This window comes from Temnothorax longispinosus, chromosome 1, assembly GCF_030848805.1.
Source record: "Temnothorax longispinosus isolate EJ_2023e chromosome 1, Tlon_JGU_v1, whole genome shotgun sequence".
NCBI lineage: Eukaryota > Metazoa > Arthropoda > Insecta > Hymenoptera > Formicidae > Temnothorax > Temnothorax longispinosus.
Window position 1 is genome coordinate 6,273,546 of NC_092358.1, and position 25,539 is coordinate 6,299,084.

The window sequence follows — 25,539 nt, forward strand, 5'->3', positions numbered from 1 at the left end:
CTTTATGCACACAGACAATGCGTAGTTGGCGATTTAATGGTTTGAAATAGAATGCCGTGCATATTTGCGCGATTATCTTTAACCGCAATCGCGTTTATAGCGGTGTAGATCTATTACCTCCGAAAAGTGCCAGTTTGCTTTCAGCGTTTGTATAAAAATTGTCATACAATTTCTCGAAATTGCCTTGTGTGTAACAAAAAAAAGGAATATTACATGACCGGTTTTTCCGACATCGCTGATAAAAGTTTCGGCAAATTTGCAGCGTCGTGTTAGCAGGATTGAAATCGGGATCTCCAGCGAAAAGAAATTATAAATTCACGAGAAACTTTCATATTGAACGGATAGAAATTTTCTTCAGGCAGGATGCTGACAGCGTGACACGCATACATGCATCTTATGCGATAAAGGTGATTCTGTCGATACTGCTTGTAAAAAAAATCACTTTTTTGCAGATACTGAACACCGATAATTTATCGTTTGCCATTTATCATTGCTTACCAATTTGTTTTTCTTCAGTCCACATATTTCTCTTCAAACTGTTGTGAAAGAAGAAGTATCCTGTTAAAAAAAATGTTTATATATTGTATGTTATATCATTTAACTTCGTAAACTGTTGAACTAATTTTATATAATATTACGTTGTATAATATGAAAGCGATACAATATAAATTTCTAAATTTGCGGAGATTGCCGCTCTACGAGACAAAACTCCGGAAAGATTGACGGATATATATCCGTACTACCGTATCTTATGAAATGAATAATCCAGCTTGTGTCTCATCCCGTTTGTTCATATCTGTCTACAGCTATTACTGTAGATTGTAACTACTACGCGAAGAAAATTGAGGTGTGTCCGGATAATCTGGTTTTTCCACCGTGATATTATTCGACAAGAGAAAAATCAGTGTGCCGGGTATTTCGTCGAGTGGGCGGTGCACGTCGGTGTGGAATTACTCGATAGAAGAGACGCTCTTCGATATCTACCTCGACGTATATAAGGATACAGTGCCGTCTTTCAACGTGGAACAAAGCCCCCCAGATTGATGACGTTTTATCTTTTGCTTCTATTGTTATATCTCTGTTACGTAATTACATAGCGATTCGAATACATCATCGACTGACAACATCGGCTGAATTTTTCATTTCCAACTTGGCGTGGATACAATATCATTTAAAGCAATTTTTACAATTACACATACACATTTACGATTATATATACGCATGTACAAAGAGGAACTCGATACTATCCCGCTGACTTTAATTTTCGATATGCCATATTGCATAAATATGGAAGAAGCTATCTCACATTATAATTTTCGCGATCATCAGGAAACAATACGGAGATCAGTATTCATATTCATAGCTTCGAAATTTGAATTCACCGAAGTTATACTGTTGTAAATTTCCGGGGCTTCGAGGGTCGTATTACGAAATACTCGGAACATTAGAGACCTCGAATAATTCGCCTCCGGGCCCTCGAGGCCAACGAGACGCGGCTGCGAGGACCGACTGAGGAGAAGTATCGGGCGAGGCGATGTATCAGACGTCTCTCGTTTATCTACATCCGCGTGCAGAGCTCCACGTCCCGACACGTAGCCACTCGGAATCTGTCCGATAAATCCGTGACTCCCGCGGAACTTTCTTAACGACCGATCGGCCGCTATCGGGCCCACCGCCGCCGCCGATCCCCTCAGGCGATCGCAATTTTGCATCGCAATTTCATCCGTCGGAGCGAGATCAAACGTGCAGCCTCGCGGAGTTTTGTTAAATAAACCAAGTCTTGGGGCTCGAAATATTCTCATCCTCGTCGAAACACTCAATTCGGAATTTTTCCAACGGAATTTTCACAACAATATCTTTGGACCTGCAAAAGAGTTTTGCCTGGAATGAGCGAGTTATAGTGAGTTATAATGAGTTTGAAAAGCGTTCTCTGAATTTTTATCACGCGAGAACGTGATGTCGTATTCAGTTTTGAACGATGAATTTTCTAACGCAGTTGAAAGCTCTTTTCAATTAGTTTTAATATTTTACGGTATGCTGAAGTTGAAAAAAATGCACAGAACTTGTTCGAGAGGATGGAATATCGACGGAAGAATATTTAAAAAATACTAAATTAAAACCTCTTGAGACGCAGAACTATTTATTTCGAATATACAATAGTAATATAATATTTAACAATTTATTTTAACAGATCTATATATTTTATTTAAGCTTATTTATTACCTTAGGAAGTAAACAAAAATATTGGAAAATTCAATATTTAACATCGATTACCTAGTTGCTAATTAATTAAATTAATTGCTATTATTTTCTTAATTTTTCAATTTCTAAAATTTCACTTTATAAGTGCAATTTTGAATATAATTCTTATACAATGTATAAAAAAGAATTTATCGGAATAAGATATTTTATATATGAAATCTGTTTTTCAGATAAATGTATAAAAATCCAAAAAGGAAGAAATAAACAAAGTATTATATCGCAAGCAGGAAATAACAGTAGCAGTAAAACAACAATAGATAGGTATTTATTTAATTAACATACCATTCCGCATTACCATCTTTTGAATAATCATCAATTTACGCGATATACCGGAAGTGAATGATGAACGGGAGCATGTGCGTGCATTTGCGATTGACGCGCCCTAACGTGACTTCCAATTAGCGGCGGCGGCGGCGCCGGGATGAAATTGAATTTTCCAGCCGAGCTCTTAGCGTAAACGAAAATTTACGTCAACGCAACACGAATCCGGCGTTACTCGGACTGGAGTTGTATATGTACGGTACATCGTACGGTTTTTCGTTCCGTAACGAAAAATAGTGGGATTGCCGGACCGTGCGCGCGCGTCAGCACACCTTTTCCGAACGGGAACTTTTCCTACGTGAAAACGTTGAAAGGTTATTCCCATCAAGCGGATAGCGCTTTTCACTCGTTACCGCTGCCTTTTTCGCTCTCTCGGCGTTCCTTTGCGACTCCAACAAGATGTGCAAGCAAAGTATTTTGCCGAAATTTTTACAAGATGAGATTGATTGTACGAATGCAGTCGTTTAAAATAAGGAGCTATGTTATCTTCATGATAGAAATATATTTTAGGGCTGTTTTACCCTAGAAATATTAAAGAAAAATTTTAAGAAAGTTTTTATTGTTATTGATAATTTTGTTAGCTTATAATGTTATTACGGTAATATATGTAACACTTTCAGAGCTTTCAAAGTCGTCTCTTAAGTTAATAAGTTCGTTTCTTTTAATCCGAAAACTACGATGACACAATCGAAAATAGCACTGATTTCTGTCGTCGCAAGTTAGTGATAACGCGATAACTTTATCCAATTCTGACAATAATACAGAGTAAATCTTTTTCGTTCCTGGATGCAGCGTAAGGCCATCCAATCACGCGATGCTTTCCATTAGCAATTGTGTTTGTTATCGGCGAAAAAGCACAGAGTATAATCCAGCCTGCACATACGGCCACACTACGCGCGCATCGGGAAAGCCGCAGAGGTGTGGTCAATACGTTTGATCTGTGTGGCGAGATCCGCCTGTGCATCCATCCGTATTCCAGTCGCTCGAATAACGGCGCCGCTTTCATTGGCGAAAAATCCGGTTTACCGATCTTCAATAGTGCGCGGACATGATGAGGATGCAACTCATAAAGAAACGGCCTCTGCAAAACCGTTCCGCATCATCGTTAGCGATGACTTTTTTATAGTTTGGCAATGTCACATAAGTAAAACACATTTAGGTCTCTATATTGGTATTACATTTTTAAATATATCGAGCGCTATTTAGTTTAGGAGAAACCTAACTATAAAGACTCTCATCATAGAAAATAGCCCAATAATCATTTAAGCGTCTATAAATCATTAACGACAATTTTATCTCTTTCACGAAACCTTTATTTACATGCTGATATCGCAATAACTACTCGGAAAATTAATATAATTATTCCTCCATTTAATTAAATAATAGGCGAATTTATTTTACAAACAAAATTTATATTTAAATTATCATTATTTCTAAAATGTTAGGTACACATTATTTAACTTATTGTGCAGTAGAGTATCAATACTATAATTACTATTTATAAGGAATGGTAAAAATCTTTTTTAGGATAAACTATCTGTGTCAGATCTCACGGTAAATAACTTGTGCTAGTTCGCGTGCGGAGCAAAAAATTCGACTCCAATAATAGCCACGATTTTCCGTGATAGTTGGACAATTCCAGAGGTAATAACGGCCAAAAGGACGACATGCTTGTGGTCGCAAGCTTAACTATCTCCTGAGATCGACGAAGAAACTTCGGCTTCCAGAATAAGAATCCTGGAAGTCAGAAGACCGACCCTCTTCTTACGAGTATACTTAACGATCGCGCTCTCTTCCTGTAGAGAAGGTTATCGAGGTTACGACTGTTAGGACCTAGGAGGGCCTCGGGAAATAACGTTCATCGTGACCAGACAAGTCGTTTCCGCGCCTTTTGTCTTCTGGCAAATTACTGCACGCGCAAAAACTCATCGCGTTGCTTTACGAGCGGTAGGGAGCAAATCGAAGAGCTTTCGCACCGTACATTATATAATATTACAGAAATGTTTAGTGTCGATTGTTAAAATATGATAAACTATGCAATTCGCATTATGACGACTGTATATGAAATGAAATTAATTTCTAGCTACACAGGTGTGTAGATTTCATCAAATTTTTTTTTAGCTTTTCTCCTATATTATTGCTTTTTATTAATTTATTTATGAAATTTAATTACAGTGTGCGGTGATTCAAATTTCTTTCTTTCTTTTTTTATTTATTTCTGTTTTAAGTATTAATTTCTAAATGCATAGGTACTTCACCGACACACCGAGCTCGGTAACATAAGAACATAAAGCTTCAACTTACTCGAAAATCCAGATCTAACAATTGTAAGACAGTAGAACATCTCTTTTTCTATTTTTACTTGATCGCGGAACGGATTGCCGATGCCGGCGCGAATTTGGGGGATAACGAGAGCTCGTTCAACAACGATCACGTTCGACCTTCGGACAATCGAAAACGACAGTTCACTTAGCTGGCGCGTGCCGATGCGGGGAGAACGAATCCGTTTTGCACGGTTCGAACGACAATGCGCTTGTTGCATTTTGGCATCCGGCCCGTGTGCCGAGCGAAGAGAAGACCTCCTTCCTCGGCCACTTATTCCGCGAGATACATCTCGGTGCCTCGTGATCGAAGAAGCGACGGTCTATGAGAGCCACGTAGGAGACGCGTGCTGAATTCCAATGGAACCGTACGAAAACCACTGGAAAAGGCAACGAAGTACAAATGCTGGACGACATGCGCGCAACCCCCCTCGCCTCGGCCTCTCGACTCGGCGCGGATGAAATACCGGATGGCGCGATACTGCGTGACGTACCGGAAGGGTTTAGAGCCTTTCGTTGGGAATTCCCCGCGGGTGACTTGACGTGAGTCCTCTTGAAAAGAAGTCACGAGTGGCGTCGGGTTTAGAAAATTTTATAAAACGCAAACGTGATGTGGAGAAAGACGCGACGTATATCGAAGTTGGATTATATACTTGTACCCAGCCGGTTATTCTTTATCCTGTAATGACATCTTATGCGCGACGTCTCGCAGGTCGCGATTTTCAACGACTGATTTTTACTATTGGTACCAATCGCATAAATTATGATTCTCTGTATAACGCAAAATTTACCGAAGAGTTGAAACAAAATTTACATTCGTTTTTTATGTACACATATATCCGGAACTAGTTCGTATTTACGTAGCGCGCATACGTCGGATCATAAACATATCTTTACTACTGCAGGCTACGTACTTCGAAACGAGCGTACGTCAGGATGCAATTCGCCGAAATTGTCGATTAAACATTTTTCATAGAAATCTACAAGAATTAAGAAATTGATGAATAAAATTGCAAAAATTAATGAATAAGATTATTCTTCGAAGAAATAACCATATCTCTTCTCAGAAAAAAAAGATATAGTCAGACACTCTTGCACTTTGAGATTTCATCTGAAAAGGTTCTCTATTACTCCATTTGAATCCACTAAATTCCCGCGAGTCGACGAAATGCAATTACCGAGTAATTCGGAGGACTATAGGGGCAAGACGGTACGTTTTACAGATTGGCAGCCAGCCAGCTTCTCGGCAAATCATATTATCTTAACGAGACCAGATAACGCCCTTTTGTCGGCGAACGATGACGCCGCGAATGTATCGCACTCGCCCAACCAAAAGCCACACCGTAAAACGAAAACGAAAATGAGAAAGTTCCCTATTCGCGTAATTGATCACTGAGGCAAATTACGTTATTTGATATCGTCGGTTCCATTAAAATTACGCGATTTTAAAAGCTTATGATGGAAAGGAAACTATTGATCTACCAAGAGGATTTATTCAGAATAAAAAAGTTACTGATTTTGATATTTATAATTTTTATATATTCTGGATATAAACATATAATATCTATAATATTTATTTTATTGTATTCTAACTTGTATACATATTTTATTTTATTCTAACTTATATAAATATAACTTATATAAATATTTATTTCACAAAGTAATAAGACAAAATTCTCTATGACCATCATTTTGATATAAAATGGACTATTTCAGTGGATATGTACGATGTCTGTATCGAAAATGAAATTACTTTGACATAATGGTCACAGAGAGAGCGGTTAAGTGGAGCAAATACAGAAAAGTTTACTTCTCCTATTTTGTAACAAGAATAATCGTTTCACCGTAGAAAGCCTGTCGAAGTATCTACTAATAAAGCGAGTTTATCCACCGTTCTCGCGCGCGTTGGCCGAACGTTCTCCATTATAAAGAGCGAGATAATACAGATGTATAAGGTGTCTTATACAAGCTGGCTCTCAGCCAGCCGAGCTCGCCGAACGAGCAGTTTCATACTAATGAACATGACAGATGTTGCGAAACTCAGTTTTCCATATTGCGTGGGAAACGAGGAGTCATATTATTCCTTTCGTGCAATCATCATCTTTCACATTGTAATATAGATACAATAAAAAATGATCAAATGGAAAATATAGTCAAATAATAAATTTTACACACACATTCTTACACGAGAATGTTCTATCGTCAAAACGACAATTAATCCAGTTCTTTGTCAAAAAAAACTCGTCTCCAAGTTCCTCAAAAAAGCCCAAGTTTTTTTAGCAGTTGACGATCCTCGAATCGTTTTCCGTTTTGCCGCAATGAACTTCCGCATCGTGGGTATACGCGAGACCGTAACAAAGAATACGAGGACTGTTGACTTTTTGGCTTTGTAATAGCGAGACTCACAAAGCCGTAAAAGAGGATTGTTGGGCGTTCTGTGCGTTTTGCGCTACGAGAGAAAATCTTTCCCTCCTTGCTCCGACAAAAGTCTCAGCATTACCATGTTTACGTTCACCCGTTAACAACCTATGGAACGATTCCTCGCAAGAAAGAAATCGACGGAACTATTTTCCCCGCGAGGGAAATGTTGCGGAAGATATCGGAAACTTCGTTGAATACATTCTCATGTTACTTTACTTAGACTTACAGCGATGTTAAACGCGTGAATTATCTCGTATAATTAAGCCGACTTTACTCTCACGCATAATATGGCAGTGGTGACGAAACTTTTCCTCGATAAAATTTAGAAATTTCCAAAATTAACTCTCGCATGCTGTTATAAACTCATTATAGTAGTAAAACTCAGCTTATTTATTTAAAATTCTGCAACGCGAGAAAAGTTTGCTCATTTAGTTTCAATTAACTATAAATTTGTTTTTGTTTTCAAGTCCGACAGCAACGATAAATAGCCAAATACTAACTGCATTCGACACAAGTGCAGACGGTGGAAGTCCGGCGTTTAATCAGGAGCTTTATTTGGAAATTATGGAGTATAGTTAGGTATGACGTTGCTCCGGTCTCATCTCGCGAAGGGATTAAGCTGGCCGAGAGGATTAAACATGATAAAGCTGTCTATTGTGTCAGATGAGAAATTTCGCGTCTCTTAATATAAATAGACGGTTAATAACACGCGACATGTGCCGCACGCGTGCGATAATACAGAAGAGTCGCCTGAGCCGAGTTGAACAGATAACGGTCGCATTCGCAGTCGATGGGGCGAATTGATCGCTTTAAAAAGCCCACTTCGACGGCTGCTTTAAGAACAATCCCGTGTTTTACGAGTAAGAAGCTTTAGCCTGCTTTTCCGCGCTGCCACGCTTTAATGTCGCCCGACACGGACGGACGCGAGCGATGTTGGTATTTCTCGTCAAGTCCATCCACTCGCCGGATACACTGAGTGACGTTTGTGCCTCCCCCCCCTCCCCCTATAGAGAGAGATCTCTTTTTCTCGTCCTCTCACAATCAGCGGACCTCATCCATTATTCCCGCGCGTCTTTATCCGGCGCGGTGGAAAGGAGCGCGCGCGTTTTCGCCAATTTGACTTTGTAATATTATTCATCGAGCGTTGAACAATTCGAGGCTCTTTAATTCAAAATTGCGAGATGTATTGTACCTATTTGTTTTCTTTATACACCAGAACCATTATTTCAACTCGAATATGTTGCATGTTTCAGCCAGCACCAATCTCGTGGGCAAGTTCACGCAGAGCGTGCGGAGGATCGTCCAGGACGTGAAGGACGAGGGCACTTCCAGTAAGTCCGAGCGATATTTTATCACATTCATCTCTCGCGTGGGAGTTTAATTAAACTTTAGCCGGTATCTTGGCAAATCGCTGCGACTCAATAACTTCACACGCTGAAAAAGACTATGCGAAATGATGGGGTGTTCGTGTGCTTCCTCTTTAAAAGTACTTTCATACAGCTCGCTAATAAAATCACTGTGAATTTATGATCGTCTTCGATAATCTCACCCAGAAGAATGCAATCCAGTGAGGATAATTCCCTGAAAAAATTTTTTAATAAAAAAGCCTTATAAAAATGAAGCTTTCTAAATATAATTTGTGTATTTATATCTCTATTAATATCTCCTTTAGAACTGTGTGACGAATGTGTACACAGAACATATCTCATTTATATTAGGACATCAACTTTTAGATACGAAATTAGCTTCGAGTCTTAGTTAGCAAAATTAAATTGTGAATATTTTTATTAACTCCTTCTTGATTTTATTCTAAACGAGTTAAAAGTGAAGGGTGAGCATTTGTTCCAAATATAGCAATTCCGATAAATCGGCAATAGAGACGTATGTACATATCGCTCGGAAATAAGTGTCTGGCCGTCTGCCAACGGCGAACGTTGTTAGTTGTCCCATGAATGGAATCGAAGCGGAAACTCTTGTATTCGGTTGGTCCGGAGAGTAACGGTGTGTCGCTGTATTAAGCTGAATGGACGGAAACTTCGTCGTCGACTGAGAATTCTGTCAGGTTTAGATTAACGCTTTCCCATCGACGAATGTGAAACTATGATTAATTCCGACGTCAACGTTCCCGTGCCGCTGTCGGTGAAATGCGATCAGATAAGTTCCTAATGTATGATAATAACATGTGTACGGGACGCGTGTACCCGCGACCTCAATTTCGATCGCAAATTTTCCAAAGAATTTAAAATCGATATTTTATTTTAGTGAAACAGTCAAGGATAATTATTATTTTTCGCAACTCCTTAACAATTTTCGAAATTATACGTCCTTCTAATCGATTCATAAAACAAAAATCGAATATAAATCGGATAAGAAAGTGATCAATAAAATTTTCTAAAACTTTTTAGGCATATCTCTAGCATATGTTGATTAAAATGTTTCGTGATTTTGTTTATTTTTGGGATTCGAACTTTCCCTGAAACTACAGCGGAAACACGTCGACCGAGTTGCTTATCGCGTCGCGTACCGTGCTCGATTTATTTATGTCGAAACTTCCGACGTTATCGCGGTGTCGAGTTAATTGAAAATTAATTGAAGGCAACATTCGCATGCGCGCTGTCTTCGTCGTTTCCATCGCGCTTAATTTAACAGCCCTGTTAAATTACGCGACGCGCGATGATTGAAGCGCGTGATAAGGAAAATCGATTGAACACAGTCACGAGAGTAAAATGCGTCGATGCGAGGTATTCGTAATCGAGGGAAATTGCCCGTACTTCCGAATACTTTTCGAATTGCAATACGGCTTTTCTGCGGCGGGTGCAGGTGGGCAAACGAAGGAGGAGGTGATCGAGACGAACGAGAGGCTGAGGGTCGTGAGGATACGTTTGGACGGTAGCTACGACACCGCCAAAAGGGCCCTGGTCGAGCTGATGTGCAAGTACACCGACAGCAAGCAAGTGCGCAACGTGTTCCAGCGTTACAACCTCCTTAAAAATATGATCAAGGTAAGACAGGAAGAACCGGGCGTCGTAATTGCATATAGCACACATGTTTTTGTCCCGAAGCACTTTGTGCTTCGTGGTCTACGAGCGTCAATCCCAAACTGTCGCTTGACGTAATTACGTTGTAATTATGCCGCCGGTTTATACCAGGTAAACAGCAAGAACGGAGAATAACAGCTCCGCTCCTGCGGAAACTCGGTCGAGTCACTTGCGCTCGGTTCTCTGTCAAAGGGAGGGAGAGAGGGAATCGCTAAGAAACTAATTATTAACTTGTAACCGTAATATAAATTATAATTAACTTATTGAGAAACTTATAATTAACTTTATCTATAATAAATAATTCCTAGATAATTTCATGGCAAATGCTGTAATATCCTTATCGTCGAATTATTTTTCTCAAATAATTTAGTGCTTCTCGATCGTTACATTTTTTTTCTTCATTCATTGTTTGATTGAAAAATAAATCAGACTTATTTACAAAGTTATGTATAATATTTGATATACATAATTTTTGACACAATTGGGATAAAATATGGAAAGAAAGGCAACAACAAATTGCAAATAATGTATAATGTAAATTTACTAGAAATACATCACAATATGTATCATTATATATTTAGCTTGTTCTGAAATTACTCAACGTATACGTATAAATTTGCGAATTAAGCCTCAATGAAACCGATAGAGAAACGATAATTTAAAAAAAGACACAGTAAAGAAACAGCGGAAAAGTGACAGATGTACGATATTTCGTCAGTAAACAGGCAACAGAGCGCAAAATATCCGGGCTCGTCCACGTGTAACTCGGCGCGAAATTTTCAGCTGCACAAAATCGACGGACGAGCAACGGCAAAAGGGAACAATTCGACACGCAGGCATTTTATTTTTCGAAGTACCCACGCCGCAGCGAGCGCAACGTTTGTTGTCCGAAAGATAGATCGCACACCCGCGGGATGAGCAACAAATAAAGATGCACGCGAAAGATAGCCAGGTGCGCGATTGTCGGACACATTCGCAGTCGGCGTGGAAGATGAGCGCGCGTTATCGTCATCTTTCAGTTTTGTTTTTTCCCTTTTTTTTGTTCTTTTGCTCCCGCGGAGTGCATACACAGCGATTCGCGATCGTTGGTCCCGCAGGTGCACTTGCTTGGGCGACGACGTTTGTTTCTGGTGTAAACTTTCGTTCGGAACTGCAGCCGCTATCGAGAGACTCGAGAGCTCCGAGTTTTTCCCCGTCAGCGGAGGAAAAACCAACTTGGGATTAATCCTCAAGCGATACCAACGCGAAATAAAATTGTCCCCTGTAAATCGTGCTGTTTGTTTCATCGGTGGCCGTTGTAATCCCGAGGTGCATTGTTTGAAACGCTTAGATGCGAGAGAAAAAGGAAATAATACAGGAGCACTGTAATGCAGATATATTATTGTTAATCTTTTGTAAGGACTTTGCATAAACTTGCTACTTATTGTCGGCATTGAAATTAGCTGTGTTTTCACTGTTACGAAATTAACAAGCAGGAATTAATCAAAATTAACTTTCAAAACGATTTTAATCGTCAGCATGTTAAAAAATCGATGTTGAATTAAGTAAAAATGAAATTGGCATTAGAAGAATAATAATGAATTAAAATAAAGAAATTAAAATCAAATATATTGATGATATTTTATTTAAAATTATAAGAGTACAGAAATATATGACCAAATTTATTTTTAAGAAGTAAATAGGAAAATTATATAGTAAAATTAGATTTTTTTCAGACAAAATGTCTTTACAGTTTGTAAGCTATCATTTTAGATATGAATACAGATTAGTGATGCTACGCTTTCTAAAGACGCGAGGATGAAATCGATCTTCTTAAACCACGTCTGATGAATGGGCCAGTGACTCGTTCGAAGACACGCGGATAAAAGGATTCGCTGGTACAATGGCCGATCGCCTTGCACAAGCGCGCCTGCTTTTTTCCCTCCATTTTCCTTTTTTGTCGTTGCGACAGTAGCCCGAGCTACCGACGGTTTTGCTCTTCCAGGACGTAATTAAGCTGGAGACGCAATATTGGACGCTGGTGGATATACCGAGGCAGGAAAAGCAGGAGACCGTGCCCGCTTTCGTGCTGCGTGCCTGTTCCATCATGGAGAAGACCCACAAAAGCGGCGAAGGTGTGAAAACTTCGGCGCGTCTTGCCGAGGAGGCCGAGACCAAGAGAGAGCGCATCGAGAGACTCGAGAGTGAGTATTCGGAGTGCGGTAATCGATCCTTGTCGAGGGTAGTAATAGTGGTAGGTTTTGCCGGAGAAAGAAAACAATTCTCCATTGTCCTTCGTCAATTGTTTCTCGTCCGTGCCGTTCATTTTCCTAGCTGCGACTTTGATTATCGTCTGACTTTAACGCCTTCAATCGATTCGAGACTCAATGAATAGGAAGTCAATTAATTTATTTGTAAACCCGACTCTGGGTCGTTTCTTTTGACTCATTAATTTTCGCTTAACGAGAAATCTCTAGTTCAATTTTAATTTAATTTCTAATTTAATTGTATTTTATTTCTATAATAATTTTTATTTATTACTCTTTTTTCATTATAATTATAAAAAGTCTACATAATTATGTATTATACGCTTGTACTCTGCGCTCGCGAAACAATTGTGATATTTTTCATGCTGTGCAAATTATGCGGAAGAGACACGTTTCAGTGGCTATTCCTCGGAAAGCTTTCAAGCCTGCATAATATATCATTTTCCGTCGTAGTACTCGAAAGGACGGAGATATCAAAGTTCCATTGTACCATTAAGACGAAACATAAGTGCAATATCTCACGATCATCAGTTTTATAATATTTAGAACGAAGATATTAACGGTATTAAAATGACGTTGCTATAGCATTAATTAATATATTTCGTAACATTTTATTCATAAGATCTTAGAAAATTGAATTTTATTTCTCTCAAGTCGAAGTTAGAAAACTCGAGAGTCCTGGGAGATAGTTAAAAATTTGTAGAATTGAAAACTCGAGATATTTAGGAGCCACATACTTTTTTAATTAATCTGTTTTTCATGTCTCGTTTATCTCGGTTTTTGCACTCTCATAAATATTCAACAGGATGCCTCGTACAACAATTCATAATTTTTCCGGAGCGTGGACGATTTATGATGATATTTTTCATTATCGCAATATACGGTGAAAATTATTTGAAAGTTATTCTTTATTTTGTGTCCCTAAATACGTGATGTATTGTAAACGCGAACGCACGAACGTTGTTGCGATATTGTACGATGGTGCGCTCGCGCGTGATTATCGCGGATTCGTAAATTACTCCAGTAAAAAGGAGAACTTATATTAACAACGTAAATTGTCGATAGCGCCGTGCTCCGGTGCCGTAATTAAAAATATTCACCGATACAATATTTCACCGTTTTTCGCATGCTTAATCAAAGACTCTTTTCTCTCTTCGTTTCGTAACGGAATGTAAGTTTTAGTTGAAACCGTCCGATACAAATGGCCTGAACAATAGTTAATTGAATCTATTAATTAACTTGCTTAATTGATTGGAAATTTTTTTCAAATTTATATGTGTATATATATAATGTATATGTATATATGTATGTATGTGTATATATACATATACATCTTTTTTTATTTTATTATATTTTTTTATTTTGCTTCGTACCTTTCCGTTCTATTTATTTTATTTTATTTTGTTTTATATTTTGATAGAGGAGAATCGAAACATACTATGTTTTTAAATATACAATGTAGAAACTATTTATAAACTGTCGAAAATAATAAACATATTTTCTGTAGAAACTATTATCAAAATATTTCAGATAGCAAGAATTTATAGTCAATGAAAAATCAATTAAAATAACAATAAAAACTTTAGTACAAACGTGTTTTTGAAAAATGTTTTAAAAAGTAAAAGCTATACAGAAAGTTTGAAAATATTTGTCTGATATCAAACTGCTGCGCCAGTACTTCAGTTTGATTCTGTGCTGCATGTAAACGTACACATTAACAGCCAATGTTTCCGCTTAGTTTTCATTTTGCCAGCAAGAGCAATATTTCCCTCAGCGTTAATTAATCTCGGTGCAATGCTGAACGAACTACGTTGATGTAACCGCACGCAACATCCGACATTGCTTCGTTTTTATGCTCGCTTATTAAATACTGAAAAGTTTTTTCGAAAAATTTGTTACACTGCGTCGATATAGCGCTTTTATATCGCGTGATCAACACGAAAGCAATTTCATTTAAAAAATAGTTATACGGACGTTGTGTTTTGGAATCTATTAAGAATGAGGCACATGATTTTTTAAAAAGTGATTGACATTGTTGGCGCTTCATTGATGCTTTTTTTAGAAGCTACGCAACAATCATATTTTTCATGATCTGATATATTTTTTGGGACTGTATTTACGAGAATCGCATTTGTGATAAACAAAAAATCAAACGAAATGAATTAATAAGTATGATGTGGTTTGCATAGATATGACGACGGCGCAAATCGAAGCTGAGAACACCCAGATGACTAATGATCTGTACAGATTGCTGAAGAAGTACACGGGTCTCAGGAATCTCATCAAAGTGTTGAAAGTACGTATTTTGCAACGTTTAACTTACTTATCACATAAAAAGATATGTCTAAAGGAAATTACATTTTGCGTGAATACTAATCCATAATATCTGCACGGAAAAAAAAAATAAAGTTGCTTCAATTAAACGTCGACGTCACGAGTTGCCACAAGCATAAATAGTTAATTCAATTGGATATTATTGGACCAAATATTTAAATTATTAAAACAATTATCTGATGTTTTTTGTACATTAATATTGATATTGCATCAATAAATTTTATCTTAATAACACTGATGCTATTGATACAAAAAATGATGCTGTTGATTCTTTTTCCGTGTGAAAATGTATTTTAATTTTAACTCGAAATTTTATTGAACATATTCTTTATATCTTATAGTTAATGTAAAACAGTATTTCGGCATCAAAGTTAAACTTTTTTGAAATATCAGTATTAAATTAATTTAATAATTAATTTAACCAAAAAATTTAACATTATTTTCTCATTTATGTAATTTATGCAATTTTTTGATTTATTCAATTTTATTATTTTTAAAATAAAATTCATTGGAAATACTATATTTTTTAAATAACAATGTTCTTTCTGGTCAGAATGAATATTTGACATGAATTATATCGTATACAATTCCGCGAGTATGGTCGTAAAAAGATAATACTGTTCAACAGCGGACAAAACGTAACACCAGCTGTCATATTAGAACATTGTTACGATCGCCCTTTTTCCTTTTATGTTCCAATAAGTTGCGTACCGCTACTCTCATAACGCTTTCCGGTCGATAATACGGCAGTTATCATCTACTCGTTTTACGTTCTTCTTCCATAAAGTATCAAATAAATCAGAGATTAAAGACGACCGAAGGTATCGTAATATCAACTCACGTTCTTTGATTCTTCCGCGAATATACACTTGGAAATTGTCGTGGATAATACTTTTTTGAAGTCAAAGAAACTGTTTGGACACATTTTTCTCCACTTCCTGAAAAATTAATTTCATGGTTTAGAATTAATTTTTCCATTTTGACCTACGTTTTATTATATGTAGTTTAACCCTTAAATACGCAATTTTTCGTAGCATTCCGAGTATTTTTTAAATAAATAATAATCTTCTGGGTTTTCCCATTCAGAAGGGAAAAAAAGGCAAGAGAAGGCTCTTTACTGATGTGCAAAATCATGCGTTTTCAGTTCGCATTTCATAAGGGAGAGTAAGTACACGGTGCATCGAAAAGTTGCTTTGCATATATGCAAAGTTACGCACTAAAGGGTTAAAAACTTTCTCTCGGAAAAGATTTGGTTTATTAAATTTTAGTGATGAATACAGTCACACACACACACACATCACACATCAATCATCAGTTATGAATCAAAAATACTATGGAGAATAGGATCATGAGAAACCCAGGACAAAAAACAGGCATGCATATAATTTGTCGTTTATTAATGACCGAAATAAGGGCCACTTTCTCTGTCGCAGGAGGAGTACAACGGCTCGAAGCTGTACCCGATGTTCCCGCGTTACACAATACTGAAGGACATGATAAAGGATATAATGCACAACCCGGACTATATGGAAGTCTGTCACGAGGTGGACCAAGCATAGCGGCCCGACCCCCTCCACCGTTCGCCACGTATGACCCTGTGAATTCTTCGAGGTCGCCGCGTGGTCGTCGGTGAAGGGGGTGAACCACAGAACGCTTCAGCTTCGACTGATGATTCCGTTTTTGGACAGAGCAATTCCTGTGATTTTATGTTCTATCCTAATACCTAATATCTCCGCGAATTCCCATTTCCTCACCCTTGACGAGCCGCTCGCCAACAACAACGTCATCTTTGTTCGTTCGAATCTTGGGGCAAATCTTGCACCAATCGTATACAGTTTCTCGCAGGTAAGTTAGACCCGCTCCTCCTCGCGCGTGTTTTGTAAAGTTTCGGCAAGAGGCGGGAGAGATGATAAGGGGTTGAATATCACGCTGAAGTACGTCATCGAACGTCGTGCCAGTAGCAACGAGCACCTCGACGTGCTATAAGAGCGCCGCAAATCATGAAGATGGAATAGTCGTGGAGTCAAGGTAGGTCACGAGGTTGTTCTCGTATATCCGTGAGAATGCTGCTACTTGCTGTTTAATCATCGCGGAAAAGAAACAAATCGACAGAAAATCAGCTTTATTCGATGCTTAAAGGTAAAAATTATTTCACGGAGAAGGAAAAAAAATTGTTACATAATTAGATGATTTTAATACAATTCATGATTAAATTCGAGATAAATATTATAAAGAAGATGATATCGCGCTGAATTTTCGTAATTCCGAAGTAATTAATAAAGTTCGCGAATGAAATATAATAATGATGTGATTCTAGATAACTTTATATTAAATTCAATATTAAAAAAAATCCCATTTGTCACTTTGTGAAAGAAGAGACTCGAGTCCTTCCAAGCAAATAAATCCAAGTAGCAGGATTCGCGAGAATCCCAGCGTAGAGGCCAAGAGATTGTTTTATAATTTCTGATTTTGGATCGGAATAGTCGCTCGCACGTCACAAATAAAAGAGACTAGATGCGCTATTATCAATAGTGAGTGTCGTATGCATGTGATGTACCGTAATGAATTAGGAACAATTTGCAAGGATCCACGGGGTGTCGAGTGAATTCGTATAAGAACGTGTGCGTGTGTTTGTACATAGCTGTAACTCGTGTGCGTGAAATTAGCGTGAAATTGTGAGAGTGGTGTCAATGTGGAGCACGTTATTACCTGCTTCCTGCTATGTAGGACTCTCGTAATAAAGGACGTCGTCGGTCTCGCGCGACCGAATTATTCGCTTTACCTACGAAGAGGACAAAGATTAAACGACTCGAGACGCTCGAGCAACGTTCTGCGAGAAGAAGATGTATTTATAACGAAAAATATTAATGATTTAACACTTGAAACTAAGATTTACAATACGGTTAACTTTGAATATGAAGATTTTATTGGAATATTTGGATGTATTGCGTGCATATATATATATTTAGTATGTAAAATTTGGAATATTTGAATCCTCGCTTTTTATCTGCGAACAGAGACAGAGATTAGGCGGTTTGAAGCGTTCGAGAATACTGAATACACGTTTATGAATAAGAAATATTGATTAATGATTTACCACTTAAAATACACAAGGCCAATTTTAAATGCGGAAATTTATGTGGATTATTCGAGTCACATATTTGGTATATAATATTGGAATATTTCAAATTTAAATCTATGTGTATTTAAACAGCATTTTATAAGACATGAATGCATGTCTTGAAATTAAAATAATAAATTCAAAATGTATGAATTAAAATATAGATCCAGATTTAAAATGGAACTAGCACACACACATGTACACACATACACGCGAGTTTTTATTTTAGCACTGAATATTTGGGGATGAATAATAAATTGATAGATAAAATGTGATGTAATATGAATTTTTTGTCCTCACATTTCAGCTTAAATGAAGTGATATTTGTTCAAACCGATTTCAATTAAAAATCAATTTTTTAACGATATAATTTACATTTTTATCAATCACTTTTTTTACGTAACCAAAAATATGCACGTAGTGTTGAATATTAATCGGCTATTCTGTCGTATGTACAAAGCATAAATATTAATGGTCTCCTGTTTAAAATACACGCAACGCCTTCATTACGTACCGCGAAATAAGCTAAGATTTGTGTCATATGGATCAACTAATGTTTCTTTCATGCAGGAACAGAAGGGCAAGAATGTCACGTGTATACATTTTTATTTTTAATGCAGCGCGAGATTTTCCAGGGCATGGATATATTCATACATATAGATAAGATAGAGTCGCATTACATTTACCGTACATTTAGCGTTAAACGCAGTTTTCGAGTATTTGTATCAAGCGCGATTTTCCAACGCTAGATAGATCATATTGGACAGCAAGGAAATTAGTTGATAATTAAATATCATTGGGGTTCACATAAAATTCACCATAAAACAGTTGCATTTATAGCTAAGTATGTAATAAGATTCCGTATGCTTGACGATAATAATCGTAAGTAACATTCTCCATACACATTATATTAAATAATGTAAGATGCTCGGAAGATGAGCATTAATTAAATATTAATTTGGCATAACGAACATATCATCAACATCATGTTTATCATACACACTCCGATGAAAAAGTCCTCGAGGAATTATGCGAGAAGTGCTTAATAATAAAAGAAAAAATATTAACGAAAATATTCTATTCGAAAAATATTCTATTTCTATTATCTCGTGAGAAATTAAAAACATTTTAAAATTAAACTTAAAGATTTTCTTAAGGAAAGCAATTACGACTTACTCGTCAAAAAATCGCAAAATAAAAATAAATCAAAACAGGCTCGAATCAGAACACGATTACCCGAGCGAAAATAATTCGTAATTTTGAAATTATTGAATGACTCGCTGAATAATTCGTGTGAGAGGATAAAAGTCTGTTGATCGTCGGTATTGTATTAAAAATTGACGTTTTCGCAAATCTCTTTCCCGACGGACTTTCGCTCAGAGTATTTGCATCTGTGTGCATATGAATATGCATATCGTGCTGTTCGATATTGATAAACACAGGGGGATATCATCGGATCGGTTGTCCGACATATAAAATGTGCCATGCATGTTCTCCAAGTGCTATACCTCATGTAAGTATTTACGTAAACGACGACAGAACCCAGTATAAAACGCACGTGTTACACGGTCGCGCGTAACGCAAAATGCAACCTGCACGTAATGCAGTTGCACCGACGTGAATTAGCGCCAGCAATTAATTCGAGATGCAATCGTAATAAGAGGGTCCTTTAGGATTTTGTTGTTCTTGTATCGTTAAGGTCTATAAGCGTGTAACGATGTATACCGTATACTAAAGTACATATAAAAGAAGAAATGGCTGACAGCCCGAAATCAAAATGCAAAATATAATGCGCGGCAGACATTGGGACGACATGGAGGCTCCTCGATCGTGCTTGCGGGCCCTTTCCAATGTCCGCCGATGGTTAGTGCTCCCCCTCCCCTCGACACTGTATCCCCCTTCTAAACCGTTCTAGCACTGTGTAATCAAAACGAAGTGTAATTCATCAAAATGTCTAATCAAATCTAACTAGTATCCTCGAACATCATTCACGAAGCTGGATACAGGCGAGAAGCGTGCAATATGTTTCGAAATCAAAACAATGCTTTCTATCTGCTAATTTTTAATTAGATGTGCAAATCAAAATTTTTACCAAAAGGAAATATTTTTAAGAGGTATCTCCTTTTTTTTTAAAATAGCATCGATCACACGGAAGTCAATACTCCAATGTTTTGGCTTCGTTTTGATAGGTCTCGTGATGGATGGATATAATAACTTTTCTATCATCACACTCCTGATGTAACAACAATAACATCAGATTATTGAGCGACAGTAATCAATGACATTATACAGTACATTATGCAGTATATTGTTGCCTGAACGTTATAGTTTGCGTTATAGTTTGGACGTTATAGTTTGAATTTTAATATCCGTTAGCATATCTAGCAACGATGTTGCTGGAAAAAGATCAAAGTATTCATCAAAATTCATGTAATTGACTTAAAAAAAAATCGCTAGCAATAATATGTCTGCATCCAGCATGTTCATAAAATTTTTTTTTCCGCGTTGAACATTTAGACTATAGAGCTTTCGACGTACGTATTTAACTCCTATTATATATTGTGTATATAAAAAGAACATTAAGACACGTTGATACAAAAGATATTCTTATATAAGTTTTCATGTCATTATAATTTAATGGATTTTTAAAACAAAAATACAGTTTATTAATTCTCAATTTTATTATTATTTTCTAATGTCTTGGAATAGCATATTTGTATTCTAAACGATTTATTTTTTGGAAAATCTATACGGTTTTCGAAAAAAAATTTGCAGGGTATTTCCACGGTAAAAGAAGTTTAAAGAAGTGTTTTTTTTTTTCTTTTTTTTTTTAATACAGAAATGGAAACTCTTTATGCATCTTTGCAAGCAGAAATATTTCTGATTTTGTAAAAATTTTCAGAAAAATTTTCAAAATTAGCAACACCTTAAGGACAAAGCTTTCACATTCCGTATGATCGGGATATATTTTCCGGCACTTTGAAAACTCTAAATATTCACATGCCATATGGAAATCTTTATATCTATTTATCCGTTTTATGATGCAAATTGTGTAAAGATATTTGTAGTCTTGTATATATATCCAATCCGTGAATAATATATGTGACCAAAATAATTAATCTATAAATCTATGGATTGATCCATATATGATAATGTAAATGAATATCAATTGAAGAGTCTGAAATCTGTCTCTCTTTCTCTCTCTCTCTCTCTACAAACGTTTAAATACTAACAAATTACCTGTATTATTCATATCGACGAATGATTTTTTGGAGAGTAAAAAAGTAAAAAAAAATATAAAAATTTTTACCATAAGTATTGTGATATTTTTTTATTACAATTTTTTATCTTATATAACTTAGTTTTATTATATTTTTGTTTATTATAAGTAAGATTTGTCATAACTGTAAGCTTCTCTAAATGAAATTGGAATTTATACGTCAGATAATATAAATATAGATATATGTGTGAAAATAATTTACTAATAATGACTGAGATTGTGAGTTTTATATTTTATTTGTGACTCACACAGCTTGTCTGGAGCAAAATAGTCGATGCGCATAGACTCTTTCAATCTTAAGATCTTCAATTTTCCCTTTATCACTAATTAAACTCTGGTTGTTATACTTCTTCAAGCTCGCTTTCATTGTACGATTTTCCGGTGTGTTGTTAATGTCAGTCATAATTGAATCAAGATTATCAAAAATCGATAAAAATGAAGAATTATGGACTGACCTCATATTTTTCGCGTGCGAGTCGAAGGTTGATTTTTATTATAGAAACATTTATCGTGAATTAGAAAAATTGTGCATTTAAGGCGAATAGATGCAAATCGATTATACATATGAAAATCGTGCGATGCAAAGAAGGCTTTTACAATATGACTGTAACGAGAATTACATTGTGACTCGTGATTATCACCGGGCGATTGACTCGCTCCGGGCGGCGCAGCTGATATTTTTTATGCAACCGGGAACTTTCTTAGACCAATTACTGTATAACGTATAAGATGAACATATACATATAAGATATAGCGTACCGCTAAAAAAACCGTATATGTAGCGACGGAATAAAGCTACTCGATATGCAATGTCTCTGAATTGAAAAATAATAGCAAGTGTGCTCGCCTTTTCGATGAAACTAGGAGAGTGCCAAATAGATTTTGAAAGTTTATACGTGAGCGCGTGCGAATGCAATTGCTTGTGGGTACGTGTGCGCGTGTATGTTTTCTGCGTCACATTTTTATAGTGTACTGGCTGTAACTCCGAGAGCCGTGCTCTCGCTCGCTGAACTGATCGTTATCCAACTATTACTTCTCGATCCATTTATAACGTTAAACAATTCTCATTGCGTTTATTTATTTTTATAACAAATATTTTATTAATATTTTTACTATCAAAACTCTTTCAATCGTAAGGTTTCATGATGTTAAATTTTTTTTATAATTGAAATTATGTCGCGCATATATATTTTTTTATAACAAATATAATGATTATTGTATATAAATCCGTGCAATGCTAGAAGAAATTTGATGGAAGTTTGAGGGTATATAGTAAAAGTTAAAGATTATTTCAGCGAAAATGGCCATTTATATATCGTCTAAAAAAAAAGAATAAAATATATAAATAATGAACGTATACAATGACAGATATGAGAGATCTACCGAATGTGTTTTAAAGAGAGTGTATATGGTAGATTTACATAATTGTATTAGTATTATAATAGGCTATCTGATTGTTAACGGTTCTTCGATCTCTCTTAATTATTTGCCCTTATTTTATAAAAACGTTTTAAATACAAAAGTTTCATCAATTTTTATACAAGCTGTTTATTTATCTTTATTTTACAGCATTACAAATTAAATATGTGTAGATAATAATAAACAAATCGTAATTACCATCCTTTGACGTAAAATTTTCAATTTAAAGGTCAAAACTGAGAATACATTATGCATTAATTAATTTTAAAGTTGGTAAAATAAAACAGTATCCAATAATACGTCAATTTGATGATGAAATAAAATGACCATAGCGGGAGATTGAAGGACCATTAACGACTAAATATACATGGATAAGTGTACAATAATATGTTAATCGCGAGAAACCCGTTGGATTTCCGTTGTGAGGAAACTCGACTTTCTCTCGATCTCGTCGTCGCTCCTAATTAAGTGTGTTTGCAAATTCACAGATGATATTCTCGACCAATCTATTTGTCTATAATCATCGCATTATCATTATCTATCTGTGTAATGGTGCCCGCTCTTTCGCGCGAAAAGCATGTTTACATAAAAAAAAAGATCTAACGTTTTAAAATCTGCTCTCTTCTACACGTCGAACTCATATATGTACGTATATATACATGTATGTATGTGTAGGTATATATATATGTACATATACATAGATATATGTGCTATATCCGCTTTCTAATACTAAGCGCTTTGGTTGCATATTGATAAGAGTGCAATATATATATATAGATGTAACATTTTTACGAAGAAATATATTTTGGCAAACTTTTCGTGAATGGAAACAACCCTGAGGGGAGAACGGCATCGCTTAGTTCTTTGTGACGAAATACGGAACCTTATGCAAAGTGTCCCGCTCGGAATAAGGGGACTTTACGAACTATCGACAGGGGAATATATTTTTTGGAGAATTAAATTATTGAATATCAGATTTAAATTCTTTTTAATATACACAATAATCGAAATCTAATCTTTCAGCTTAGTTATCAATTTTTTTATTAGGCTCCCTTTGAAACTGATTCTATCGGGTTTAGTTAAGTTCTATATTTTTCAGTACGCTGGTTTTTAGCAGGATTGCAGATAAGAACGAAACAATTCGAGGAATCTGTTACTGATGGCGGGACATTCTGCATAAAAGTTACAGACTTAAACAGTCACTCTCTGCGTAAATACATCTCATCATTCGTTTCAGTCAGCGAAGTGAAGCGACCCCGTTTACTTAGAGTCTCGGTGTATAATAGTGCCCAGTATATAGAAGTATCGTTAGTTCAGCTAGCTTTTGCGTACTTTGTAAAATGTGCGCTGTAATAAATATCGTCGGCATCGTAAGCGTGCAATTCAACGAAGCACGTCAACGGAATTATAACGCGAGAGCTGTTCAAAGTTCGTGAGTCTTGAACTAGCATTAAAGCAAGAAAGATATTCCTTTTCTTCCACGTACAGAAGATGCTTGAAAATTGAAAAAGTTTGTTCTATGACTGCATTTATCTTTCTTGGAACTATATTGATAATAGAAATTAGTGCACAATAATATAATTTTTTTCTGTAATTCTTATCTATAATTATAATCAAAATTAAATTATAATCAAAGCAATTAGCATAATTTTATTAACAATTATAATTAATATTGCGAGTTGCGAGCCAGTCAATCACGCATATAACTTTTCTATTGTTTATATAAAGATTGTGCGCAATGAAATAACAATATATAATACATGTTATTGATCTACGTTATTTTAAAATCATCTGAAAAAATTAATTGCTATCTAAGATCGCAAAGTTTCAAAAACAATTATTGACGGCGTTGAGATTCCGTGTGATTTATTACACGCGCACGTTTCCGAATTGACTTGATCTTTAATGAATTATAGAGTAATCGTTGTTACACGTACACGCTTTTCCTACTTCGATTGTTGATATCATTAATTGGTCGTAGCATATATAGTCATGTGCAAGAGAACTATAAACACTGTTGTGAATACGTTCCGTTACGATTGGAAATCGCGAGGACCGCATCTAACTCTTCATTTCTAGATTAGACAAGGAGTTGATACAACTGTATAAAAGATCTAGTTTCTTCAATTATACGGAAAAATGTACTTTTATCTTCTATTTATTGTTTAAAGCAAGCTGTTTGTTATACATTTATTTCGGAGCTTTTACTCTCCGTGACAAATTGCTTGGACATTTCTCTTTTTTTTTTCTTTTACGAGTTTTAGGAGCTAATCAATCTTGGAAGGTGAGCTTTTTCAAGAACGCAGCTCAAGTCTCTGTCCATTGACGGTGCTGTCCTCGCGATTGGACGACCGTAACGACAGCTTATGTCTGAACAAGTATTCAATAGCAAAACAATTAGACTTTAGAAACCATGCTAGATTAGATAGCAAGAACGTAACAAGCGCTAGATATTCATAGAACGTTATACGCTATAGCGATTTCACCGATCCGCCCTCCTATTTATCACACCTGTGAGTTTTCCCAACGGAGGGGTATAGTGAGTAGCTGATATTGTATGTTTACATAGGCTAGTTTACATCAACTATATTATATAGATCCTAGTCAACCGATCAGTTTGACGGAAGTGTATGCCGCAATAATAATAACGCTCTGATTTCGTTCGATGTGTCTTTGTTATCGCGAAAGAGGCATTACTTGTTTATTGGCTGTTAAGCTTTGTTAATAAAATATTACAAAATTTTACATTGAACACACCGACGTGTTATTTTGACCG

At 36.2% G+C, this 25,539-nt stretch overlaps 1 protein-coding gene and 1 long non-coding RNA gene across 3 annotated transcripts in view; both read left to right on the forward strand.

Moving 5' to 3' along the window:
- Positions 1-20,193, forward strand: part of LOC139808264 (uncharacterized) — an 87,346-nt gene extending 67,153 nt beyond the window's left edge. For both annotated transcript variants that reach the window (XM_071770062.1, XM_071770053.1), the window contains exons 3-7: positions 8,579-8,656; positions 10,146-10,327; positions 12,348-12,546; positions 14,799-14,905; positions 16,377-20,193. In XM_071770062.1, coding sequence (XP_071626163.1) covers positions 8,579-8,656; positions 10,146-10,327; positions 12,348-12,546; positions 14,799-14,905; positions 16,377-16,502 — 692 coding nt within the window. In that variant the 3' untranslated portion in view covers positions 16,503-20,193. The remainder of the gene's footprint in view (positions 1-8,578; positions 8,657-10,145; positions 10,328-12,347; positions 12,547-14,798; positions 14,906-16,376) is intronic.
- A 209-nt stretch (positions 20,194-20,402) lies between these two features.
- Positions 20,403-25,515, forward strand: LOC139808276 (uncharacterized). The gene is made up of 2 exons (XR_011730815.1): positions 20,403-24,218; positions 24,252-25,515. It is a non-coding gene; the product is annotated as an uncharacterized lncRNA (long non-coding RNA).
- The last annotated feature ends 24 nt before the right edge of the window (positions 25,516-25,539 follow it).